This window comes from Rattus rattus, chromosome 5 (genome assembly GCF_011064425.1).
Source record: "Rattus rattus isolate New Zealand chromosome 5, Rrattus_CSIRO_v1, whole genome shotgun sequence".
Taxonomy (NCBI): Eukaryota; Metazoa; Chordata; class Mammalia; order Rodentia; family Muridae; genus Rattus; species Rattus rattus.
This window is the reverse complement of record NC_046158.1, coordinates 105742685-105766200: the sequence shown is the minus strand read 5'-3', so window position 1 is coordinate 105766200 and position 23516 is coordinate 105742685. Positions and strand designations below refer to the sequence as shown.

At 41.0% G+C, this 23516-nt stretch overlaps 1 protein-coding gene across 2 annotated transcripts in view; it reads left to right on the top strand.

Annotated features, from left to right (window-relative positions):
* Positions 1–23516, top strand: part of Sppl2a (signal peptide peptidase like 2A) — a 43862-nt gene that overhangs the window by 6054 nt on the left and 14292 nt on the right. The window contains exons 2-14 of one of the 2 annotated variants that reach the window (XM_032904144.1): positions 511–630; positions 1379–1561; positions 2218–2307; positions 2704–2837; positions 4919–5070; positions 7896–7992; positions 8697–8798; positions 10398–10479; positions 10994–11068; positions 14707–14763; positions 14942–14995; positions 15495–15597; positions 20358–20432. In XM_032904144.1, coding sequence (XP_032760035.1) covers positions 511–630; positions 1379–1561; positions 2218–2307; positions 2704–2837; positions 4919–5070; positions 7896–7992; positions 8697–8798; positions 10398–10479; positions 10994–11068; positions 14707–14763; positions 14942–14995; positions 15495–15597; positions 20358–20432 — 1324 coding nt within the window. The remainder of the gene's footprint in view (positions 1–510; positions 631–1378; positions 1562–2217; positions 2308–2703; positions 2838–4918; positions 5071–7895; positions 7993–8696; positions 8799–10397; positions 10480–10993; positions 11069–14706; positions 14764–14941; positions 14996–15494; positions 15598–20357; positions 20433–23516) is intronic. The other variant, XM_032904145.1, reaches the window with a different exon arrangement.

Here is a 23516-nt window from a genome sequence, read left to right as displayed (position 1 = left end):
GAGGGCAGACAGGCATTGTTACATCACAGCAAGACTCCTCTCAGGGATGAGGCCCTTAAAACTGGGGCCATGTTGGGCTGGAGAGATGGCTCAGTGGTTAAGACCACTGACTGCTCTTCCAGAGGTCCTGAGTTCAAATCCCAGCAACCACATGGTGACTCACAACCATCCGTAATGAGATCCCATGCCCTCTTCTGGTGTGTCTGAAGACAGCTACAGTGTACTTATAAAAAATAAATAAATAAATAAATAAATATTAAAAAAAAACAAAACAAAACTGGGGCCGTGTTTAATCTTGTAGGAAAGTGATCCATTTTCCCCAAAGAATGAGTTTAGACAAGTGGGTATAGTTTCCATATTCCTGAGCTAAATAGGAGTAAATAAGCTCATTGAAGGACTTGCTGTCTTTAGGAAAAGCGATCAACTCTGAATATAAATAATATCATTAAAATCTTTAGTTGCCCACAAGCCTAATTATGACTATCACCATGAAAATTGTTTGTGTCTCAGACAACTGCTCAGGAAGCCATCCTTCATGCATCTGCAAATGGCGTATCTTCACTTTCCAAGGACTACTGCATGTATTATAACAACAACTGGACACGGCTTCCAAGTTCCCTAGAAAATGCAGTAAGTAAATAACATCACAATTAGTCATAATAATAGAAATATTGACTGTGAGTAATAACTTTTAGGATATGGGTCAGTTATGATATTTGATAATTAATAAATACTTCATTGACTTCAAGTTTTCTCCATAAAAGAAATGACTTAGGGAATTTTTTGTTTGTTTTAGTGAGACAAGTGAGACTCACTAAATAGACTTGACTAGCCTGGAACTCACTATGTCAACCAGACTGGCCTCAAAGTCTTAGAGATCTGCTTGTCTCTGCTTATAGAGTGCTAGCATTAAAGGCATGTGCCACTGTACTGGCTTGATTGAGGGAAGTTTTTATTTATTTTTTCTTTAGGTGTGTAGGTGTTTTACCTGCCTGCCTGTCTCTATACCACATGCATGCCTGGTGCCTGCAGAGGCCACAGAGGATGTCAGATGTCTGCAGTTTCAGATGGTTGGGAGCTGACACGTGGGAGCTGGGAATTGAACATGGGTTCTCTAGAAGAACAGTCAATATTCTAAACTGCTGAGTCGTCTCTCCAATCCCAGATTGAGGATATTTTAAAATTTGTACCTCGAATTCTTGTTATTTGTCATAAAGTTGTTTTTGTTAGTTAACTCAGGCATAAGTACATGCTGTACCCCTGAGCTACACACCCAGCCTCTAAAAAACATTGTACCAAAGCAGTGTTGGAGTCTCATCGATGAATACTATTGGGCAGAATAAGGTATCTTCTTATCAAAAACATTTCTTCTTTTCAGACTTCTCTTAGCTTGATGAATCTGACTGGCACACCACTGTGCCACCTTTCTGATATTCCTCCTGATGGCATAAAGAACAAGGCAGTGGTGGTACACTGGGGACCCTGCCATTTTCTTGAAAAAGCCAAAATTGCACAGGAAGGTGGTGCTGCAGCGTTGCTGATTGCCAACAACAGTGTCCTAGTAAGTCCTAAAACCGAGTAGCTTCTACTGAGCCTATAACATCAAGTCTCCCAGGAACTGAGTTAACTCTTCTGCATATTCTAGAAGCTGAAGCTTTAATAATATTATAGATTAATTTTTATTAATAAACATTCTAAAAGTAAACATTCTAGATTTATTAATAAACCATTCTAATTGGAAAGTTTTATAGTTTTTGCTGTAGAGTTGAGATGACTTGGTTGGAAACATATGTATATAATATATGTTTATATAGTGTCTAATAGTGTCTAAACTGCACAATGTTATATATAGTATATATCAGTTGAAGTTCATGTTAAAAGTATTTCATTTTGAGAATTTATGTTATTATTAAGAAAGAATAATGAAGCTTTGTTTTCATAGTTTGACATAATATTTGCACTTAGTGTAGTAGTATTTTTTTAAGTTTTATTTTATTTATTTTATGTATATGAGTACACTATAGCTATCTTCAGACACCCGAAGAGGGCATTGAATCCCATTACAGATGGTTGTGAGCCACTGTGTGGTTGCTGGGAATTGAACTCAGGACCTCTGGAAGAATAGTCAGTGCTGTTAATCACTGAGCCATCTCTCCAGCCCAGTATGTATGTTTTTTTATTCTGTAAATAATCACATTTCATATTTTTTTCTTCTAGATTCCTTCCTCAAGGAACAAATCTGCATTTCAAAATGTGACTATACTAATTGCAGTTATAATCCAAAAAGACTTTAATGATATGAAAGAGGTAAGTTAATCATTGCATACTAGATGTTTATGAGTTACAGTTGTTTGCATCTAATCACTATGATTCGTTTGTTTGTTTGTTTGTTTGACGGGGTTTCTCTGGCTAGCCCTGCCTGTCCTGGAACTTGCTCTGTAGACCAAGCTGGCCTTGAACTCAGAGATCCACCTGCCGTTGCCTCCCAAGTGCCAGGATTAAAGGTGTGCGCTACCACCAGGCTCCCATTGCTATAGTTACTTTGACTATTATTCATTCTCCATTTGCTCACAAGAAGCTTGAGGGGCTGAACAAGCCTTCAGTTGTTCGGTCTTCTCGGCTGTGTGATGAAGTGTAGATGTTGCTGCCATACTCTAGTAGAAGAGATTCATTCCTGTGTTTAACTGTCACCTTGCCCTTCAGACTCTTGGAGATGACATTACCGTGAAAATGTATTCTCCATCCTGGCCTAACTTTGACTATACTCTGGTGGTCATTTTTGTAATTGCTGTGTTCACTGTGGCATTAGGAGGATACTGGAGTGGACTTATTGAATTGTAAGTTTAATTAAACTTTTTATGGCTTCCTGATAAATGGTTTTAAATAATGTTTCATGATAGTCCTAATAATAAGAATATTTAATTTTTTTCTGACCTCAGCATATTGAGTGCCATTAAGACCAGATTGTGGGATTGTCTTTTTTTTTTTTTTTTTTAAATAGGAACATTGTAGGCACCTGCATTATTTGTTAATAGGGAAACACTTATCGCACATCAAATGTTCATGGAAGCCTCAGTGGATAAAGTGTACACCGTACAAGTGTGAGGACCTGAGTTCAAAGCCCTAGAGCCCATTTGAAGCTGGACACAGTTGTGTATGTCTGGCATCCAAGTGCACCTGCAACACTGTGGGAGTCAGAGATAGGAGTTTGTGGGAGCTGAAGGACAGGTAGACCTGTCTACAACAGGGTAGAAAACAAGGACCAAGGGTGATGCCTGAGGCTGTCTCTCAACATCCAGACGTGTATTCTGGAAGACACACACACACACACACACACACACACACACACACACTACAATTTCATAGCAGGCTCTGGGAATATAGCTCAGTGGTAGGAGCTTTTACTTAGTGTTTTGAACATTTGCCTTGTTGTTTGAACCATGACACTCCAAAAAGAATACAATTAATAGTGGTATTTGATGTATAAATCTGGTAGTTGGTTCTCTTTCAAGAAATTGTTTATGAAGGCTATGTGTGATTCAAGCCTATAATCATAGCATGTGAGAGGTGGAGGTCACCCTTCGCTTCATACTGAGTTCTAGGCCACTTATGACCCTGCCTAATGCAGCCCCCCTTCCTCTAGTGAAGTGCTTTACGTGTGTACACACCCATAACCCACTACTCAGGAGGACCATGAGTTTGGAAGTCTCCTTGGTTACATGTTAAGCCTAGGTCCAGCTTCTGCCACATCACAAGACTGTTTCAGAAGGGGGGGGTGCCTTGTGCTTCTTAATACATGGACTATGAATATGTGAGTTGTTATGACCTCCATGTGTACTACTGTAAATTTTTTAAGTTTATTTTCAATGACAGATAGCAAAGGTTGGCACCTTTCCCACTTAGGTACCACATTAGTAACACTTGTGTGAATGCCTTGACATCCTGATCTAGAGTTCTAAGGAAAGCGCTGGTGTCTCAGTGAGAAAGTAGTGTGTGCTTAACAGTTACAAATGTGCAAATGTTTAGACATAAAGTTTTATTTAGCCATAATCTGCAATGAACCCAGACTTAATGTTCCGGGTCAGAAGATGCATGACAGGAATTTTTACTGGACAGAGGTGAGGAATGGGGGCTGGGAAGATAGAGTAGGTTCCATGACACTGGGAAGAGGCGATGAGGCTGACAGCAGAGACTACTCATGGGAGAATTCATGGAAAGTAACGAAGGTAGGACAGGACTGTATCTGATAATTAAAACAATTCTTCCAAATACATTACTGAGCACAGAATAGACATATAGTAAATACCGAGTCTGCTCATAGGAGAATTTTATGTTTACAGTTGAGAGAAACTAATTTTAGAAATACCCTATTGTCTGTAGATTGATAATGTTAGTTGTAAGTTTTATCTTAAAACTTAACTATGTCGGTCCCCAGCTCCGAAAAAAAAGAACCAAAAAAAAAAAAAACCAAAAACTTAACTATGTCAACATAAATAGTTCTCCCAACTATGAGCATCTGCAAACATTAATTTGTTAATATAATAAACGTCATCTCTTGGGGTTGGGGATTTAGCTCAGTGGTAGAGCACTTGCCCAGGAAGCACAAGGCCCTGGGTTCGTTCGGTCCCCAGCTCCGAAAAAAAGAACCAAAAAAAAAAAAAAAATAAACGTCATCTCTTCTAACAGTTTTGTTTTCACTAAAAAAAAAATCTTATTTTCAAAGTCATGTAATGACAGATTATCTCTGGAGAGTAGGAATATAGGATGTTTTAGTTTCCAGATTAAATATTTCTTTCTGGTCCTTATTCTTTAAGTACATTACCTTTGTGATTAACCTTCAATTGGTGCTAGAAAGATTTTTAAGTGTAACCGTACTTGGTAAAAGCTTACTGATGTTTTCCTGTATGTGTTTATACAGGGAAAACATGAAGGCAGTGGAAGATGCTGAAGATAGAGAGGCAAGGAAAAAGAAGGAAGACTACTTAACATTCAGTCCTCTCACGGTTGTCCTGTTCGTGGTCATCTGCTGTGTAATGATTGTCTTACTGTATTTCTTCTACAAGTGGCTTGGTAAGAACCTGGATTTTATGTATGCTGCTTTGAATGTATTTCCATATATATCTTCTCTAGAGACTGAGGCCAGCCTGGGACACATAGTAATCTCTAGGCCAGCCTAGGCCACAGAACTGTGCAGTAAGACCCTGTCTCAAAACCTAAAATTTTGGGACTGGAGAGATGGTTCAGCTGTTAAGAGCACGTACTGCTCTTGTGAAGAATCCCAGTTTCCATGTCAGGTGCTCACAAGCACCTGTAACTCCAGCTCCAGTGAGTTCCAGTGCCTCAGGCTTCCTTAGGTACATGCACATATACACATTTATACAAGTGTATACACATAATTAAAATAAAAATAATTTTTAAAAAGACATCTATTCTACCCTAAAGCATATTTTGATTTTTAGTGAGAATTGCAAGTGAATTTTTTTCAATATAAGATTTCTCAGTGTAGCTCCGGCTTTCCTGAAACTTGCTCTGTAGACCAGGCTGGCCTTGAACTCAGATATTGACCTGCCTCTGCCTCCTAAAAGCTGGAACTGAAGGTGTACATCACTGCTCAGCTTACAAGTGGGGTTTTTAATGTGGGAAGAAAATCATTCAACCTCGTAATTATCCCAGGACATAGTATTAAATTATGATTGGCCAATGCTTTATGTGGTATTGCAAGATTTTGTTTACCCTAAACGAGTCTTCATGGTTAAGATGCCTGCTATTTTCCAGTACATGATAACTTGACAGAATCGTACTGAATTGCTAAGGCTTTCCTCACCTTTTTGCTTGTTTGTCTGGAAACAGGCTTTCTCTGTGTAGCCTTGGCTGTCCTAGAAATGTCCTTGCCATTTTGTGATTAAGATATACTTGAAGTAACTGATGTTGATCTTGAGAGTGCTTTCTGGTAAACTCCTTACATCTAAAACCAAACTAGCTGGAACCAAGTTAGAACAATAAAGTTTTCCTCATGTGGGATCCTTTCCAGAGTGGTAACACACTGTTGGTCGAGGCACTAAAGCTCCAGAATGGCCTCAGGAAACATGATCTCTACCAGACTGTTACAGCTCTGGTTAAGCAACTTGGCCAAGGATAGACCAAAATGCAGTTGACAGACCATGGAGTGTCTATGCGCTGCTCTTTTACCACACACAGCCAGTGATCACAGGAACTCCTGCAGTGTCCATGACAACATAGATTAGCTTATCCAGTCCTTACGACAACCCAGTATTCATCTCATGGACCTGACCTGTTAGATATGAGCACTCGGGCGGGAACTTAGAATGGCTTATCCAGCTTCGCCCAAACCCAAACCACCCCAAATTTACTGTGTTCATATCAGCCTCTGTTCCTCACCCCCATCCCTGAGCTACACGTCTTCTAAAATCAAATAGGCCTTGAAAATGGAGGAACAGCTTGTATTTCTATCACAATATTTTCTAGAAAGTTCAGAAAAGGAATATTGTAAAGTATGATAACTCCTTCCCCTTTAATGGCAACACAGTACTAAAATGTCTTAAAATAATTTTCAGATAAACCTGGATAGTATATAATGCCTGTCATATTTTGCTACCTTGGTATCTTATGGCAACAAAGAAGTTTCTTTAAATGGATTTGAGTGGGTTTTGTTTGTGCTTCTCCCCCACCCCCCTTGAGCCAATATTATTCTGTGTAGCTGTGGCTAGACTGGTAACTTTCTGTACAGCCAAAGCTCATCTTGAGTTGGTGGCTACCATGCCTAGCTAGATTTGGTTTGAATATAGGTCAAATTGTTATAGATAAATTCTCCATAGTAACGCATGGATAAGATGGTTGGTTGATACCCAGGACAGATATTTGTGTTCATCCCTAAGTTGCATTTCTAAAAATTCGTATTAATAGTTTATTAATCCAAAGCCAGGCCCAGTGGCACTCACCTTTAATCACAGCACTAGGGAGGCTCGGAGGCAGGCAGATCTCTATAAATTCAAGCCTGATCTACACAGCAAGTTCTAGGCCAGCCAAGGCTACCACAAAAGTTGTTTCTTAATCACTGAGAGTATAAGTCAGTTGATAGAGTACTTGCCTAATATACACAAAGTCCTGGTTCAATCCCAGGCGTCAAAGTAGGTGGATGTGGTGGTGCACACCTGTAATGCCAGAACTCCAGAAGCTGAGAGAGAAGGATCAGAAGATCAAAGTTTTCATGGTTATTCTTGGCTGTCCAGCAAGTTCAAGGCCAGTGTGAATTACATGAGGCACAAAAAGGGGAATAGGAGCAGTAGCTCAGTTGGTGAAGTGCTTACTGTGTAAAGGAGACTAGAGTTCCATCCTAGGGCCCACAGAAAGCCCCACCCACCCCTGCCTCCAGTCTCTTAATTCTAGTACTGGGTAGAAGCAGGTTAGTCCCTGGAGCTTGCTAGCCAGTCAGAGTGGTCTGCTTGGCAAACCTCCAGGCCAGTGACTCACCCTGTTTCAAACAATTAAAAGAAAAACAAGACATCTGAGGAATAATACCATGTTTGTCTTCTGGTCTCTACACATACCTGCCTACATGTGCATACCTATGTACACACAAACATGTATGACAAAGGTTCTTACACCCTTCTGTTCTTACACTTGAATTACGTATTTATAAATATTTGTAATGAACACATGACTTTGAATTATTAAATAATAGAAAATCTAGAACCATCTTCAGCCACATAAAGCAACCCTGGTAGTGTTTAAAGGAAATAAAACTACAAGTTTTAAAACTCTAGGTATTCACATTTGCACCTTAGCAACTACTTCAGATAATGATATAGTTACCATGTTGAAAATATGATCTGATAGAGAGCTAAAGAATTAACATCTCTCTTGCTTTTTTCTAGTTTATGTTATGATAGCAATTTTCTGCATAGCATCAGCAATGAGCTTGTACAACTGTCTCGCTGCATTGATTCATCGGATGCCATGTGGACAGTGCACGTAGGTATCTATAGCAAATGATGTAATTAGTATTTCCACTTAGTACAGGAAAAAGCCAGCTGTTGCTTTAAGCCTGTATATTCAATATACATTGTATTTATGCCTGTCTGAGTTTAAAGTCAACCATGTGTTTGAGATTTTTTTTGTTCCTTTGTTTGTTTTGTTTTATGAGACAGGGTTTCTCAGTAGCCTCCTTGTCCTGGAACTGTCTCTGTAGACCAGTCTGGCCTCGAACTCACAGAGATCTGTCTGCCTCTGCCTCCTAAGTGCTGGGACAAGGTGTGCACTACCTTAGGGCTAGGACTAAAGGTGTGTGCCACCATGCCCGGTTATGTTTGGGATCCTGAGACATAGTCAAGTGTTCAGTAGCCACATGTGGTTGGTGGCCATCAACCCTGGAAGCACTGGGACCGTTTCCACTACCACACGGGGTTTTGTTGAGCCAGTTATTATGCCTCAATGGTTTTATTAAAATCATGACAGCAGGGTTGGGGATTTAGCTCAGTGGTAGAGCGCTTGCCTAGCAAACACAAGGCCCTGGGTTCAGTCCCCAGCTCTGAAAAAAAGAAAAAGAAAAAAAAATCATGACAGCAAGATTAATATTTCAATCACTTCTTGTTAGTGTTTGGCACTTTTTTTTTTTTGTATCAAGTGGACATTATTTTTTATCTGCAGCACAAATTAACTATTTTATTTATTTTTAGGATTTTGTGTTGTGGCAAAAACATTAAAGTGAGCCTGATTTTCCTTTCTGGACTGTGCATCTCAGTTGCTGTTGTGTGGGCTGTGTTTCGAAATGAGGACAGGTATGGCAACCCTAGTTTACTTTAAATTTAAGGATGAGCAGTGTTACATCTTTTCCTGAATCGTATTCATTATGGTTACTGTGGATTTTTTTGTTTTTATTTAAGAACATATATTAAAACCAGGTGATTTATTTTTTAACGAGTAAGTCATATAACAGGATCTCTGTATGAGCCCCATTGCTAACTTGTAACTCTAGCCTTAAGTGTACAGTGACTCTGTCTCCTGTATGCAGAGGTTACAGGCATAAGATACCAAGCCCAGCAAATGAAGAGATCTTAGGCTAAGGATCTGAGCTCATGTGGGGAAGGAAATCGGGTTATGCCTTAAACACCTAGACTTAAAATATGCTCAGTTACGATGTGTTTCAGTGTAGTGTCTTGTAACCTTAACAGATGGTGTCCGCACTGATTTCCAGAATGGGTTTTTAAATGAAAAAAGCTGTCATATTTTAATTCTTGTTATTGCAATCTAAAACCCTGCCAAAAAGCAATGTAGGGGCGAAAGGGTTCATTTTAGCTCACAGTTCCGGGTGACAGTCTGTTACTGCTGAGAAGGTGAGGTGGCAGGAGCTTGATGCAGTGGTCACGTCACACCCACAGCCAAGAGCAGAGGGAAACGCATGCACAGGTGCTGTCTTGTCCCCACCCATCTCTCCCTGTATCCAGTTCAAACCCAACCAGGGATCGGTGCTGCCCACATCCAGGGTGTTTTCACCTCGGTTAACCCAGTTACAAAAGTGCCTCACAGATAAACCTAGAGGTCAATACAACCCCGAGAACCTCTTCGAGATTCTCTTCCCAGATGATTCTGTTGGTGTAAGATTGACAAAACTAACCACCATAAAAGCAGTGTGTAGAAGAATATATGGAATGTTTTGCCTTTCATATTAGAAAAAAGACTTTATGCAAGGTGTCTGTCCATTTGCTGAGACCAACAGCACCTCTTTTAAAAAAATCATTTCAAGCATATTGTGTTTATGTCTCACGTGTGTACATACCATCGTATAACTGGACAGTATTCGACAGTCCCGGACATTTGAGTCAGTTCTCGCCATCCACCAGGGGGTCTAAGGAGTTTAGCTCAGGTCATCAGCTTGATCACAGGTGTCTCTACTGCTGAGCCATCTTGCCAGCCCAGGGTCTATCCACAGCAGGAAGGGAAACCTGGAAAAATATATAACTTATGGTTAATTGCTTATTAATAAAATTGTTGAACTAGAAATCTTTTTATATATTTACCAAAGTTATTGAGTTTATCATTGCTTGCTAGTTATGCATATTAGTTCTAATAACTAAATTAGCTTTCCCTTTGTGTTTAACCTGACTAGATATAAACTGAGGATTTTATTGGCAGCTGTCTTTGTAGGAGGAGACAGGCAAAGCTGCAAAGGTTAAGGTGAATGTGTACTTGTATCTGACATTCTTCTGAGGTAGCCTTGGCAGTCATTCTTCTGCCAGGACAGTAACTGGCTTAGCAGGAGGGCATGAGGAGACAGTTCATAGCCATACCCGTATTGGCATAACCATAACAGCTTTCATCTGAAGATAATGGAATGAAATAATAGGTTGATCTCTCTCTCTCTCTCTCTTTTATTTTAGGTGGGCTTGGATTTTACAGGATATCTTAGGAATTGCTTTCTGTCTCAACTTAATTAAAACAATGAAGTTACCCAATTTCATGGTAAAATATGTTATTTTATAAAGCTGCAATGATTTTTCCACTTTAAAACAATATGATTGAGGTGTAAATACTTCAATAGATAGAAAGACAAGCTCATTTTAATTACACTCTCGAAATGTCGCGAATGTCTATATGACTTTTGTCACTCCCATGCACTTGAGCTGCAGACCACTCCCCAGGCTTCAGAGGGTCCGTTCTGCCTGATTGTGCTCACTTGTGACCCAGGCCAGGGCAGCTGCTGAGTGTTGCTGTTAGTCATGTTCATTCCTTAAAGCCGCACGAGACTAAAGTCGGGAAGACCATTCTTTCCTTCAGTGATGATCCTAAGCAAACGGGATACAGGAAGTAAAGGGTTTTTAAATGACATATGAAATAAAATTATACATGGAGATAACTATAAAACACATTTTAAATGGTGTTTAAATGTATATTTAACTTGTATTTGCAAAGTAAGCTAATGTGTTAGTTTAGATGTGGGAAGTTTGATCTTTTAAATTCCTTTTTTCTCTGACAGTCATGTGTGATACTGCTAGGCCTTCTCCTCATCTACGACGTGTTCTTTGTCTTCATAACACCATTCATCACAAAGGTATGACCATTTTAAATTCATAACAAAGCCTTCAAAGCAATGAAACTCTTCTTTTAAATCTTTTTGCTTTGACTCAGCATAGCCCTGGCAGATAGAGAGCTCTCTATGTATAGCAGGCTGGCCTTGAACTCACAGAGATCTGCCTGCCTCTAGATTAAAGACATGTGACACCACTCCCTGCACTGCCACATGCAGCTCCTTAAATATTTTAAGTGTTTATTTTTATTTCATGTATATGAGTAAGTGCCTACATGTATTTATGTTACCCCATGCATGCCTGGTGCTCACAGAGGCTCACAGGGCGTTCTTGTCCCTGAGACTGTTGTTCCAGACCTTCAGATGCCACCCATTGTAGGTATTTGAATCCAGGTCCTCTGCCAGAGCAGTGGGTACTATTAATGCTGAGCCATCCTGCCAGTCTCAGGAAGGGAGTCCTCATAGATTGTTGGTTTTGCAGATTTTGTATTCCGGAGTGAACTTTAATTTCCTGAAGGAAACTGCCTTTGAAATTGGTCTTTCATTAGAGGGTATTTTAATAAGCAAGCTTTCAGTTGCTTATTAGAGAAAATAAGGAATTTCTGATTAGTATAAAGGGAGAATGTCTGTAATTTTTCTTTCCTTTTAAAAGTCTTTTTTACGATCAGTGTCTACTGTGGACAGTTTAGAGAGGGAGGGAAGAAGGGAGAGAGTGTGTCATTGATACCCTCATTTCTGAGAACTAATCTGAGAAGAACAGACTAGCACACCAACTCTGCAGGCCTGGAATGTACTGTGTACCCTGGCAGCCCCTCCGGTGCTTTAGGTCCCAGTCTACTGCGAGAAGCAATGCCAGCTTTCGACGTCATTAGAGTTCCTTTGGCTGAAGAACTCAACTTGATCTTTCTTTCAGAAAAAAACTGTTGTTATTATTATTATTGGTTTTTTTTTTTCTTTTCTATTTTTCGGAGCTGGGGACCGAACCCAGGGCCTTGCGCTTGCTAGGCAAGCGCTCTACCACTGGAGCTAAATCCCCAACCCCATTATTGGTTTTTTAAAATAAGTTTTCTCTGTGCAGTTCTGGCTGTCCTGGAACTCACTCTGTAGACCAGTCTGGCCTTGAACTCATAGAGATCCACCTGCCTCTGTTTTCTGAGTGCTGGAATTAAAGGGGTGTGCCACCACAGCCAGGCCCAACTTGATCTTTCTATACCAACAAGGTCTCCTGTATCCAGGCTGCTCATTGAGGCCAGGGTTGAGGCTGACCTCAGTAAAAATTCAATCCAGGGCTCGAGAATTCACTTTCCTTTCTGTGCATTCTGTCTGTCCTCTGGTTCTATGTCTGTAAGCTCCTAAGTCATACGTTTCTCAGTTTACCGCCAGCTCCTTAACAAGGTGGGAAAAGGTGCGGAATAAGCGAGCCAGTTGTCTTCCATTATCTGTTCAGTTTCCCTCCCGTCGTGGCCTTTTCATATCAGGAGCATAGTACTAATTACCTTGCCTTGTAACTTTCTGTTGGCCCTCCATTCTTTGTGTCTCTTAGCTACTTCATGTTTGATGATGACTATTTTTTTTCCCATTGGCTTTTGTTATTGTTAGTGCTGTACTCAGGGTAGAACCCAGGACCTGTGTATTTTAGCCATGCGCTCTACCACAGAACCACCTCCTTAGCCCCTTCACTGGGCTTTTATCCTTTCTTCAGGCACTATATCATCTATTAAAACACTGCAAAAACCTACACTTCTGACATTTACTGCCAGCCATATAGACAAACATCTACCCTGGGGAGGAGCTAAAATTGCAACTAGGAAATAAAGATTTGAAACTATCCCAAAGTATTCCTACTCAGACTGTTTCACAAGCACTTGCCTCCCCCACCCCCCATCTTAAGGTCAGCTCTTTGCAGCAATGAAAAGGTGAAAAGCACCAAACCAGCAAGTGTGAATTGTAACTGTAACTGGGAGTTTTTAAAAAGAGTGTTTTCAAGCCAGGCAAGACAGAACATGCCTATAATCATAGTATTCTGGGGTGGGGGTGGGGAGGCAGAGGCAGGAGGATTGCCAATTTTCAGCCAGCCTAGTTTAAAAATCACATCCCAGGCCACTCAGGGCTGTATAGTGAGATCCCGAAGCCAAAACAAAGCTGTCCAAGCTAGTTTTAATTTTATTTGGTGCAAAGCAAAACAGTCCTGTAGAATCCTCTGTCAGAGGCAGTTAATCAAAAGGAAACACTGTTGATTTCGAACACACCTCTAACCCAGCACTCGGGACGCAGAGGAGTGGATCACCATGAGTTCAGGGCAAGTCCGGTCCACAGAGTGAGTTCCAGGAGAGCCAAGCTTTATAGAGAAACCCTGTTTCAAACAAAACAAAAACCCCAAACCCTCTCCATTGTCCTCACAAAGCAGACAGTCCTCAGTGTGCACTGGAAGTGCAGCAGGAAAGGGGAGCCAGGTTCTGAGGTACCCTCCCCTCAGCCATCTTAAACTTGGTGTCGGTTTAATGTCAGGTGGAGTTTTAAAGGCACAGGCCTTCTAAAGGATGAATCATTTGAGTCTTACATTTTGTGTGATTAGTACATTTTTCACTTTCTTTAACCTCAGGCCTGTGATTTCTAGCAAATCTGTTGTAGTACAAGAGGCTGGAGGTGCTGTTGGGACTCACTGTTGTAAATGTCCATTAGTACCTTCTCGGTTTGACCCTTTGCCTGCCTTGTGACTCTGTGCTTTATCTTAGTAGGTCATGAAAAACGTATGTCAGATGCTGCTCATTCCTGGTTTTTATGATTTTCAAAATCCAGTTTGTATGTCTTCTCCCTGGTCTGCTGATGCATTTTTTCCTATGAAGCATAAAAGCAGATGCCTCACACAGAGTGTGGTGGTGCACACCTGTATCCCAGAGCTTGGCTGCAGAGGCAGGCAGCTCAGGAGTTCAGGGTCACCCTTGGCTAGATGAAAACAACAACGGAAAGGTCACTTTGTATACTTTTAGCCTCAAAGCTTCACCTCCAGGCAGACAGGGTTACAGGAGAAAACTTGTTTGTGAACACCTTGTCTACCCACAGAAAAGACTTCAGCAGACAGGAGGAAGCTTCCACTCAGGAGGATGCTAGGGTTGATCAAAGGAAGGAGGCAGGGTTGACCCCGAATGGGAATCAGGCTGAAGAAAGTTGTCATATTCTATAACGTTGGGTCTTTTCAAATTTGGCTTTATGATTTTGTTGTAGGAAATACCAGAAGATCAAGTGCATTTTTATTCAAATAAGGTTACTTATATTTGGTAGAAAGCTAAATTTAAAGAATTCTAGTGTCTTCTTTTCTGATGCTGAAAATGACTAAGAGCCATAATACACATAGTTAAAATATTAAAATACTTGAAGTTCACCACCTATTAACATGTTAGATGTCAGTATAATCCAGATCTCCAGGTGTACTTGGATAATATGCCCATCTGATAATTACTGAGCTCTAGAAAAGTGTAGTGGTGTGCGAGCTGTGTTTTGTTTCAGATTCAATGTCTACTGTTTGTAGAGTCTGTGGAAGAGGCAGTTGATAGCCCATGTTCAGTTGGCAGTAGGCTGTGTGCCAGGCGCTGTCAGTCATCCTTGGGTTGTGCTAGGTTATTCTCTTTAGATGACTGAACAACATCTCTTCCTCCCTTTAGAATGGAGAGAGCATCATGGTGGAACTTGCTGCTGGGCCTTTCGAGAATGCTGAAAAGGTGGGGATGGTGTGAACAGCAATGCTCATCCAGTTGCTGTCTGCCTGTCTGCTTCCTACTGTAGCTCATTGGTCATGGGTGCATGCTAAGGTGTTATCAAACTTATTTCTCACAAAGATAGCCATTTTCTTAGTTATTCTAAATTATTAAATACCTATTGACTTGGGTTTCATCCTAGAATGATGGAAACTTTGTGGAAGCCACTGCTCTGCACTCAGCTCCCCATGAGAAAGTAAGAATTGTATTTCGGATAAGTTCATTGGACTTTAAATCATATCCTCTGTGAGGAAGCTCTTCTTTGGGTGGGGAAAAATGTAGACTGACCAAAACAAAACAACAACAAAACTCGTCAAGATCCGAGTCCTATTCTTGGTAAAAAGAAAATAAAAATGTAAAGGTTAGCTGTGGGGGGAGTATGTGCATACTGTTCATCCTCCATGTGTTGGATGTAGTTCCTAAAAACTACGTCTTATTCCTTCAAGTTTTTTGTACAATCAGTTTCAGTACGTATTATGTATGTGTATGTTTATGTCATCTTTAGTTTGATTTTTTTCAAATAATCATTCTAAAAACATCAAAACGATTATTACAGTGTCAGTATTTCTCTTCCTAAAAGAGAGATTGGGAAGAGAGTTACTGGTTCATTCTCTCCTTCTCTCCCTCTCTCTTCCTCCTTCCCTTTCCTTCTCCCTGCTGCCCTCCCCCTCCTCTCTTGTTTTTCTTTCTTACAGTTGCCAGTAGTTATCAGGGTGCCAAAGCTCATGGGTTACTCAGTCATGAGTGTGTGCTCAGTGCCCGTTTCAGTGCTGGGGTTCGGAGATATCATTGTTCCAGGTGAGTGAATGTAGTGACTTTAGCAGAAGCATACTTACAGCTTCAAGAATGATGTTCACAGTGTCTGGTAAAAGTTACACAGCTCTATAATTTTTGGCTGTTATTAGAACTGAGATCAATGACAGAGGTTTAAAAAAATGCACTGTGAAGGGTAAAAGAAATCAACCCTCGGGACAGCCAAGGAAAAATGTCTGCTGCTAAAAGGTGCCTTGGGACAGCAAGGATCGATTTATCCTTTTCCAGAAGAACATGTTTCATTTCCTCCTATTTGATAGCAGTAGTGATATTTTAGGGAGTGCTTTAGGGATGTCAGCAAGGTAGGGTTGAAGAAGAAAAGGAAGAGAACCCCAGCTTACATGGCCTTATAATAAAAGACAATCCAGTGGGGAACCAGTCACACTAGTCTGTAGGTTGGGGTAGGCAGACACCTGCTGGAAGACTAGAGGTTTCAAGACAAGGGACCAGACGAGGCTAGGACACTGGATGTGAGACTCAGGCTAGATATGGGGAAATTGTGGAAGGGAGGGTCAAGGAGAGTTACCTGGCTAGACACTGGAGATGCACATCTAAAGTATGTATTTAATGCATATAACATGAGATTTCTTCTTCGGTGATGTTCAACAAATTTTTTCTAAAAATGGGTATTGAGGGTTTTTTGTTTTTGCTTATATATTTGCATATATCAGCTTGCATTTCATTTTTTAAAATTCTTAGTATTGGGGCTGGAGAGATGGCTCAGCCGTTACCAGACTTGCTCTTGTAGAGGTCCCAGGTTCAATTCCTGGCACTCACCCAGTGATCCAAACTCTGCAAGTTCAATTCTAGGGGATCTCATGCCTCTTTTGACAGGCACTAGGCACACACATGGTGCATATGCATACATGCACATACATACAGGTACAATCAATGTTCAAGCCCGTAAAATAAATAAACTTTTAAAAAATTTTTAATCTTTTATTTTTACACTTCATATTTTATCTTCATCTACCCTCTGTCCACATCTCATACCACCCCCACCCCTGTCTCCATGAGGATTCACCACCACCACCACACCTCCCCACTCCCTGGGGCCTCCAGTCTCTTGAGGGTTAGGTGTATCTTCTCTGACTGTACCTAGACCTGGCAGTCCTCTACTGTATATGTGTTAGGGGGCCTCACAGTAGCTGGTGGTGCTGCCTGGTTGGTGGTCCAGTATCTGAGAGATCTCAGGGGTCCAGGTTAACTAAGGCTGCTGGTCCTTGTACAGGGTGGCCTTCCTCCTCAGCTTCATCCAGCTTTCCCTAATTCAACCACAGGGGTCAGCAGCTTCTGTTCGTTTGTTGGATGCAAATAGCTGCATCTGACTCTTTGAGCTGCTTGTTGGGTCTTTTGGAGGGCAGTCATGATAGGTCCCTTTTTGTGAGCACACCATAGCTTAGTAATAGTGTCAAGCCCTGGGGTCTCCCCTTGAGCTGGATCCCACTTTGGGCCTGTCACTGGACCTCCTATTCCTTAGGTTCTTCTCCATTTTGCCCCTGCAGCTCTTTTAGACAGGAACAATTCTGGGTCAGAGTTTTTGACTGTGGGATGATCATCCCTCACTTGATGCCCTGTCTTTCTGCTGGAAGTGGGTTCTACAAATTCCCTCTTCCCACTGTTGGGCATTTCATCTAAGGTTCCTCCCTTTGAGTCCTGAGAGTCTCTCGCCTCCCAGGTCTCTGGTACATTCTAGAAGGTCCCCCCACCTCCTACCTTCCCCCCACCTTCTACCCCCCCCGAAGGTTGCCCATTACCATTTTCTTTTAGATTTATTTATTTATTTATTTGATGTATGTGAGTACACTGTAGCTGTCTTCAGACACACCAGAAGAGAGCATTAGATCCCATTACAGATGGTTGTGAGATCCCATGTGGTTGCTGGGAATTGAACTCAGGACCACTCTGGAAGAATAGCCAGTGCTCTTAACCACTAAGCCATCTCTCCAGACCCTGGTTTCCATTCTTATAAATAAACATTTTTGGGGCTGGGGATTTAGCTCAGCGGTAGAGCGCTTACCTAGGAAGTGCAAGGCCCTGGGTTCGGTCCCCAGCTCCGAAAAAAAGGAACCAAAAAAAAAAAAAAAAAAAAACATTTTTAAAATGCAATTCTTTGTATTAAAATTTAAGTCATTGTTCTAAATGTAATTTAAAGTTACTTTCTTCTGGGTTCGGTCCCCAGCTCCAAAAAAAAAAAAAAAGAACTAAAGTTACTTTCTTGATATATTATCAATGTATTTTTTTACCCTCATATATTTGTTCATTTATATAAATTGAGAAAAATGGTGGCACACTTGTAAAAAAAGAAAAAATGTGTATTTTTATATGCAATATAGTTTTGAAGTATGTATGAAATGTGGAATAACAAGTTTATTGGCAGAGGTTACCTCACCTTCTTTTATCACGAGAACACTTGAAATCCACTCAGCAGGTTTCCGGGCTAATGCACTGCTCATAACTACCATCGATGTGCTGTTGGATGAGTCTCTGGAACTTATTTCTATCTGAGTGAACTTTGTATCTTTTGATCAGTATTTCCTTCCCTAAATGCTTGCCAGTCCCACTGTTTCACTCTGCTTCCATGAGGTCAAGTCTTTGAAGTTTTATTTACACGTGAGATAATACAGTATTTGCTTTTCTATGGCTGGCTGCTTCTTGCTTAACAGAGTGTCCTCCAGATTGATCACAGTGCTGTTACCACCAATGACAGGATTTCCATCCTATCTGCTCTTCTCTCTCCCTACTACTCTACTCCACTGTCCTTCACATCCCCCAACCTGTTTCTGTGTGTGTGTGTGTGTGTGTGTGTGTGTGTTGATGTGCATGGAGGCTAGAGACTGATTGATGTCCCTCTCTCTCCACCTTATTTATTTCTGTCTTTGTGTCGTCGTCTTCTCCTTCTCCTTCTCCTTCTTCCCCTTCCCCTTCCCCTTCCCCTTCCCCTTCCCCTTCTCCTTCTTCCCCTTCCCCTTCCCCTTCCCCTCCTCCTCCTCCTCCTCCTCCTCCTCCTCTTCCTCCTCTTTTGAGACAGGGTCTTTCTACATAGTCCTAGGTATTAGGGGAACTTGCTTGTAGGCCAGGCTGGCTTTGAACTTAGAGATTCTTCTGCCTCAATCTCCTGAGTGCTAGAATTAAAGTTTTGTACCACACCATATCTGGCTCTTTAAAAATATTATTTCCTTATTTTATCTCTTCATTGTGTATTTGGGTGTTTTGCCTGCCTGTATGTTTCTATACTCTGTGTGTGTGCTGTGCCTATGGAAGCCAGAAGAGAGCATCAGATTCTTGGAATTGGAGTTACAGATGGTTGTGAGCCACCAAGTGGGTGCTGGTAAACCCACTCCCCAAGAAAAGTAGCCAGCACCCTTAACTGTGGAGCCATCTGTCCAATGTCCAGCTCAACGTTATTCAGGATCCTCACTGAATATGGAGCTTGCTGATTCAAGTAGGTTGGGCAGCCGTTAAAATCCACCTGTCTGCCTCCCCTTAGCACTGACACCATCAACAGGTACTATCACATGTGGGTGCTGGGAATCCAAACTCCGGGCAGTGCGGGCTGCAAGCTTCATCCACAGAGCCATCCTTGCAGGCCAGTTTCCTTTTTAAAAGATGACCATTACTTGGTTTTGTATACATGCTACATTTCTTTAACCATTCGTTCATTAATAAGTACAGAGATTGGTTTTATATCTTGGCTCTTCTGAATATGGAATGTATCTCTTTAACATACTAACTTCATTGGAATTGCCGAGTCACATCTTAGGTTTGTTTGTTTAAGGATTCCTTGATATGTAGCCCAGGCTGTCTCAGTCTCCCAAATCCTTGAATTACAAGCTAATGTCACTGGACCTGGTCTGTTTTTAAATTTTTTGCTATTTATCGTCAAGTACTTGGCCTTACTGAGCAAACCCAAGAAATGCTGATCAATCCTTTGCCCATTTTCTCATTGGGTTATGTTTTTTTCTTACGTGTTGGCTTGTTTGGGATCCTCACATGTGTTGGGTATCAGCCCTTGTTAGATTTGTTTTGCAGATAATAGATAATCTCACCGTATAAGTTGTCTCTTCTATTGTTTGCTTCCTTTGCTGTGTGGAAGATTTCATGTAATTCCATTTGGTGTGAGTGTGTGTGTGTGTGTGTGTGTGTGTGTGTGTGTGTGTGTGTGTGTGTGTGTGTGTGTGTGTGTGTGTGTGTGTGTGTGTGTGTGTGTGTGTGTGTGTGTGTGTGTGTGTGTGTGTGTGTGTGTGTGTGTGTGTGTTTGTGTGTGTGTGTGTGTGTGTGTGTGTGTGTGTGTGTGTGTGTGTGTTGTGTGTGTGTGTGTGTGTGTGTGTGTGTGTGTGTGTGTGTGTGTGTGTGTGTGTGTGTGTGTGTGTGTGTGTGTGTGTGTGTGTGTGTGTGTGTGTGTGTGTGTGTGTGTGTGTGTGTGTGTGTGTGTGTGTGTGTGTGTGTGTGTGTGTGTTTTAACGAAGGATGAAAACACTTTCTCTCTAACATGGAGTCTTGAGCACCTAATAAAGTTTTTGTTTTTCAACTACTGTTGCTTGGCTTGGGGAAAATGTCGTCTAAAGTATCAAATTTTTTAAAAAATCAACATATGAAATTTCATTCATGATTTAAGATACTTAAATGCTTTCATAATTCAAAAAAGAAATGTGAAATACAACAACCTATATTGCCATCCATTCTAGCAGTTGGATCTGTAATGTTGTTATTGTTTTAAGAAAATAATGTGGATTTTCTTTTAGGTCTGTTGATTGCATATTGTAGAAGATTTGATGTTCAGACTGGTTCTTCTATATACTATATATCATCTATAATTGGTAAAAATTGTTTCTTTTTATTATGTCGTGTTATATTGTCTGGAGAAAAAGCCAAAGGGCTAGAAGCAGTAGTCTGTCCGCTCTTATGACTTTCACAGGAAGCACTGTAGGAGATCTTGTGCATAGCCCTAGGCAGAAAGCTCTAAAAAGTGTTGAAATGTCAGCTTACATCAGGCTGGCGTAGAGCTTGGTTAGTGGAATGCTTACCCAGCACACAACATCTTTGGCTTGGTCCCCAGATCCACATACGCTAGTGTGATGACACACACCTGTAATCCCACCATGCGGGAGATAGGACTGGGAGGACTAGGAGTTAAAGACTCCTCAGCTGGGCCAGAGGGACGCTCAGCAGTTAAGAGCAGCATCTGCTCTCCAGAGGTCCTAAGTTCAAATCCCAGAAACCAGATGATGGCTCACAACCATCTGTAACAAGACCTAATGCCCTCTTCTGGTGTGTCTGAAGATAGCTACAGTGTATATATAATAAATAAATATTAAAAATATTAAAAATATTTTTATAATAAAAATATTTTATTATAAAAATATTTTAAAAATCTCAATTATAGGAGTCTGAGACCATCCTGGAATACATGAGACCCTGACTCAATAAGTAATAAATAAAAAAAACCAAATAGTTAATGTCAAAGGTTCCATACAAATGTCTCCCAAAATAGTTACTAACAGTGCAAGCATTGGTCTAAACAGCTAAATTTTGGTGAGGAGGTAAGTAGTGTTTTTGAAAAAGAAATATGGAGGTAGATTAAACAGCAAATCTAGTAAAAGTTAGTAGAGCACTTTCTTTATGTAAACCAAAGCTCATTCAAATAATCTATAAAGGATAGTCAAATTATTTTGATTCGTTTGCTTGCTTTCAAGACAGGTTTCTTTGGCTCTAGATTAGGCTGTGCTCAAACTCATAGAGATCCACCTGCCTCTGACTCCCAAGTACTGGGATTAAAGTTGTGTGCCACCACACTTGACCTAAAACATTTTTGTGGTCTTTTGTTTATTGTTTTTTAGAGACAGGGTTTCTCTGTGTAGCCCTGCTGTTCTGGAACTCAGTCTAGAGAAGGCTGACCTCAGTCCCAGAGATCTGCCTGCCTCTGCCTGGGATTAAAGACATCCGTTACCACTACCCAACGATTTTATGAGTTTAAGTAGTGAAATGTTTGGCCGTAGGGTTGGCGCAGTTAAGAGGATATATTTCTCTTGCAGAGGATCTGGGTTCAAATTCCAGGTTCTCTATGGTGGCTTCTGTAACTTCAGTCCCAGGGAATCTGACAACCTTTTTTGATCTCTTAGGGCCCTAGGCATGCATATGGTGCACATGCAGGCAAAATACTCATACACATAAAATCATAAAATAAATCTAAACATGGTGCACACCTGTAAGCCCAGCACTCAGAAGCAGAGGAAGGTAGGTCTGTGAGTTTGAGGCCAGCCAGATCTACTGAGTTGAGTTCCAAGAAACCCTGTCTTAGACACACCCATCCTACTGGCCCCACCCTACAGTGCTGCAAAAAAAGGGGATAATTAAAATCAGGATTGGTGGGTATGCACTTGTAATTCCAGGACTCTGGAAGATCAGAAGTTCAAGGTTTTTCTTGACTGTGTATTAAGTTTAAGGCCTTGCGTTGCATAAAACCCTGATTCAGAAACAAAAATAAATAAGTGAGATAATCATACTTTATATCGCAAGATTTTAGAGGCTTTAAATTAAAAGTTGAGGTTCTACTGGGTGTGTTGGAGCTCACCTTTAATTCCAGCACTCAGAGACAAGCAGATCTCTTGTGAGTTTGAGGCCAGCCTGGTCTATATAGCTAGCCTGGTCTATATAGCATTCGAGGACAAACTGAGCTACATAGTGTGACCTTGTCTCAAAAAACAAGTTGAGGTTTTATATATAGTTTTATAATTTTATTAAATACCTGGAACACAAGTAGTAAATGTTTATTGCTTGATTTTTTTTTAGCATCACATATAGATAACCATGAATATTTATGTAAATAAATGAATGTTTTGTTAGTTATCTGGTATAGCAGGCAGTCATTACTTCTGTTTCTTTTATTGAAATGTTAATAATGGGCTGGAGAGATGGCTCAGTGGTTAAGAGCACTGACTGCTCTTCCGGAGGTCCTGAGTTCAAATCCCAGCAACCACATGGTGGCTCACAACCATCTGTAATGAGATCAGATACCCTCTTCTGGTGTGTCTGAAGACAGCTACAGTGTACTTATGTATAATAAATAAATAAATCTTTTAAAAAATGTTAATAATAGGAAATTTAAAAGAAAAAGCTCTGATACCTCTGAATATTCTGCATAGATATTTCAATATCCAGAGTTCTGAGTACTTAGACAAATATCCTGCACCACAGCCGCAGATGCTCCTGCAAGACTTTCTAGTCTGTGTGGAGTTAAATCTGTGTTGTGGGGTTGGAGAACGCTGTCACTAGAAATGTCACCCCGACAGCGTGAAGGAAAGCTAAGAGAGGGAAGAGGAGGAAGTGCAGAGAGCCTGAGAGAAGTAAGCAGAGAGAGAAGAGGGAGGAGACGGAGGGGGAAACAGACTCCATATAGAAACAAGGAAAGCAGCTTGAGGTGTTGAATACAGCATCCTCTAAGGGCAGTAACACCCATACCAGCCTTCATGATTAAGTCAAGAGCACTCACAAGGCAGCGCTGGGGTACTTGTCAGTTGTGTTGTGTGACTTTGGGCAGCTCACTCAACCCCCCTAATCTTCCATCACCTCATCTTTATGTAGCTAGACTAAATTGGCTGAGATCCTACATTCATATACTATTCCAGGTCAGCAGGAAGCATCCGAATGATGTTTGCTGTGCAATAGTTAAGGAAGTCTGTAGTATGTATTAGGACAAACTTAAGATTTGGTTTATTTTTAGTTATGTGTCTGTTTGTGCCTCTGTGTGAATATACACATACAGGGAAGCACAGGTTCCTGAAGAGGCCAGGGGCATCAGACCTGGCTGGAGCTGGAGTCACAGGCAGTTGTAAACCCAGCGCCCATGTTAAGTGACACATCTATTTTTAACACCTAGGGCATCTGACACCTCTAACCTCAGG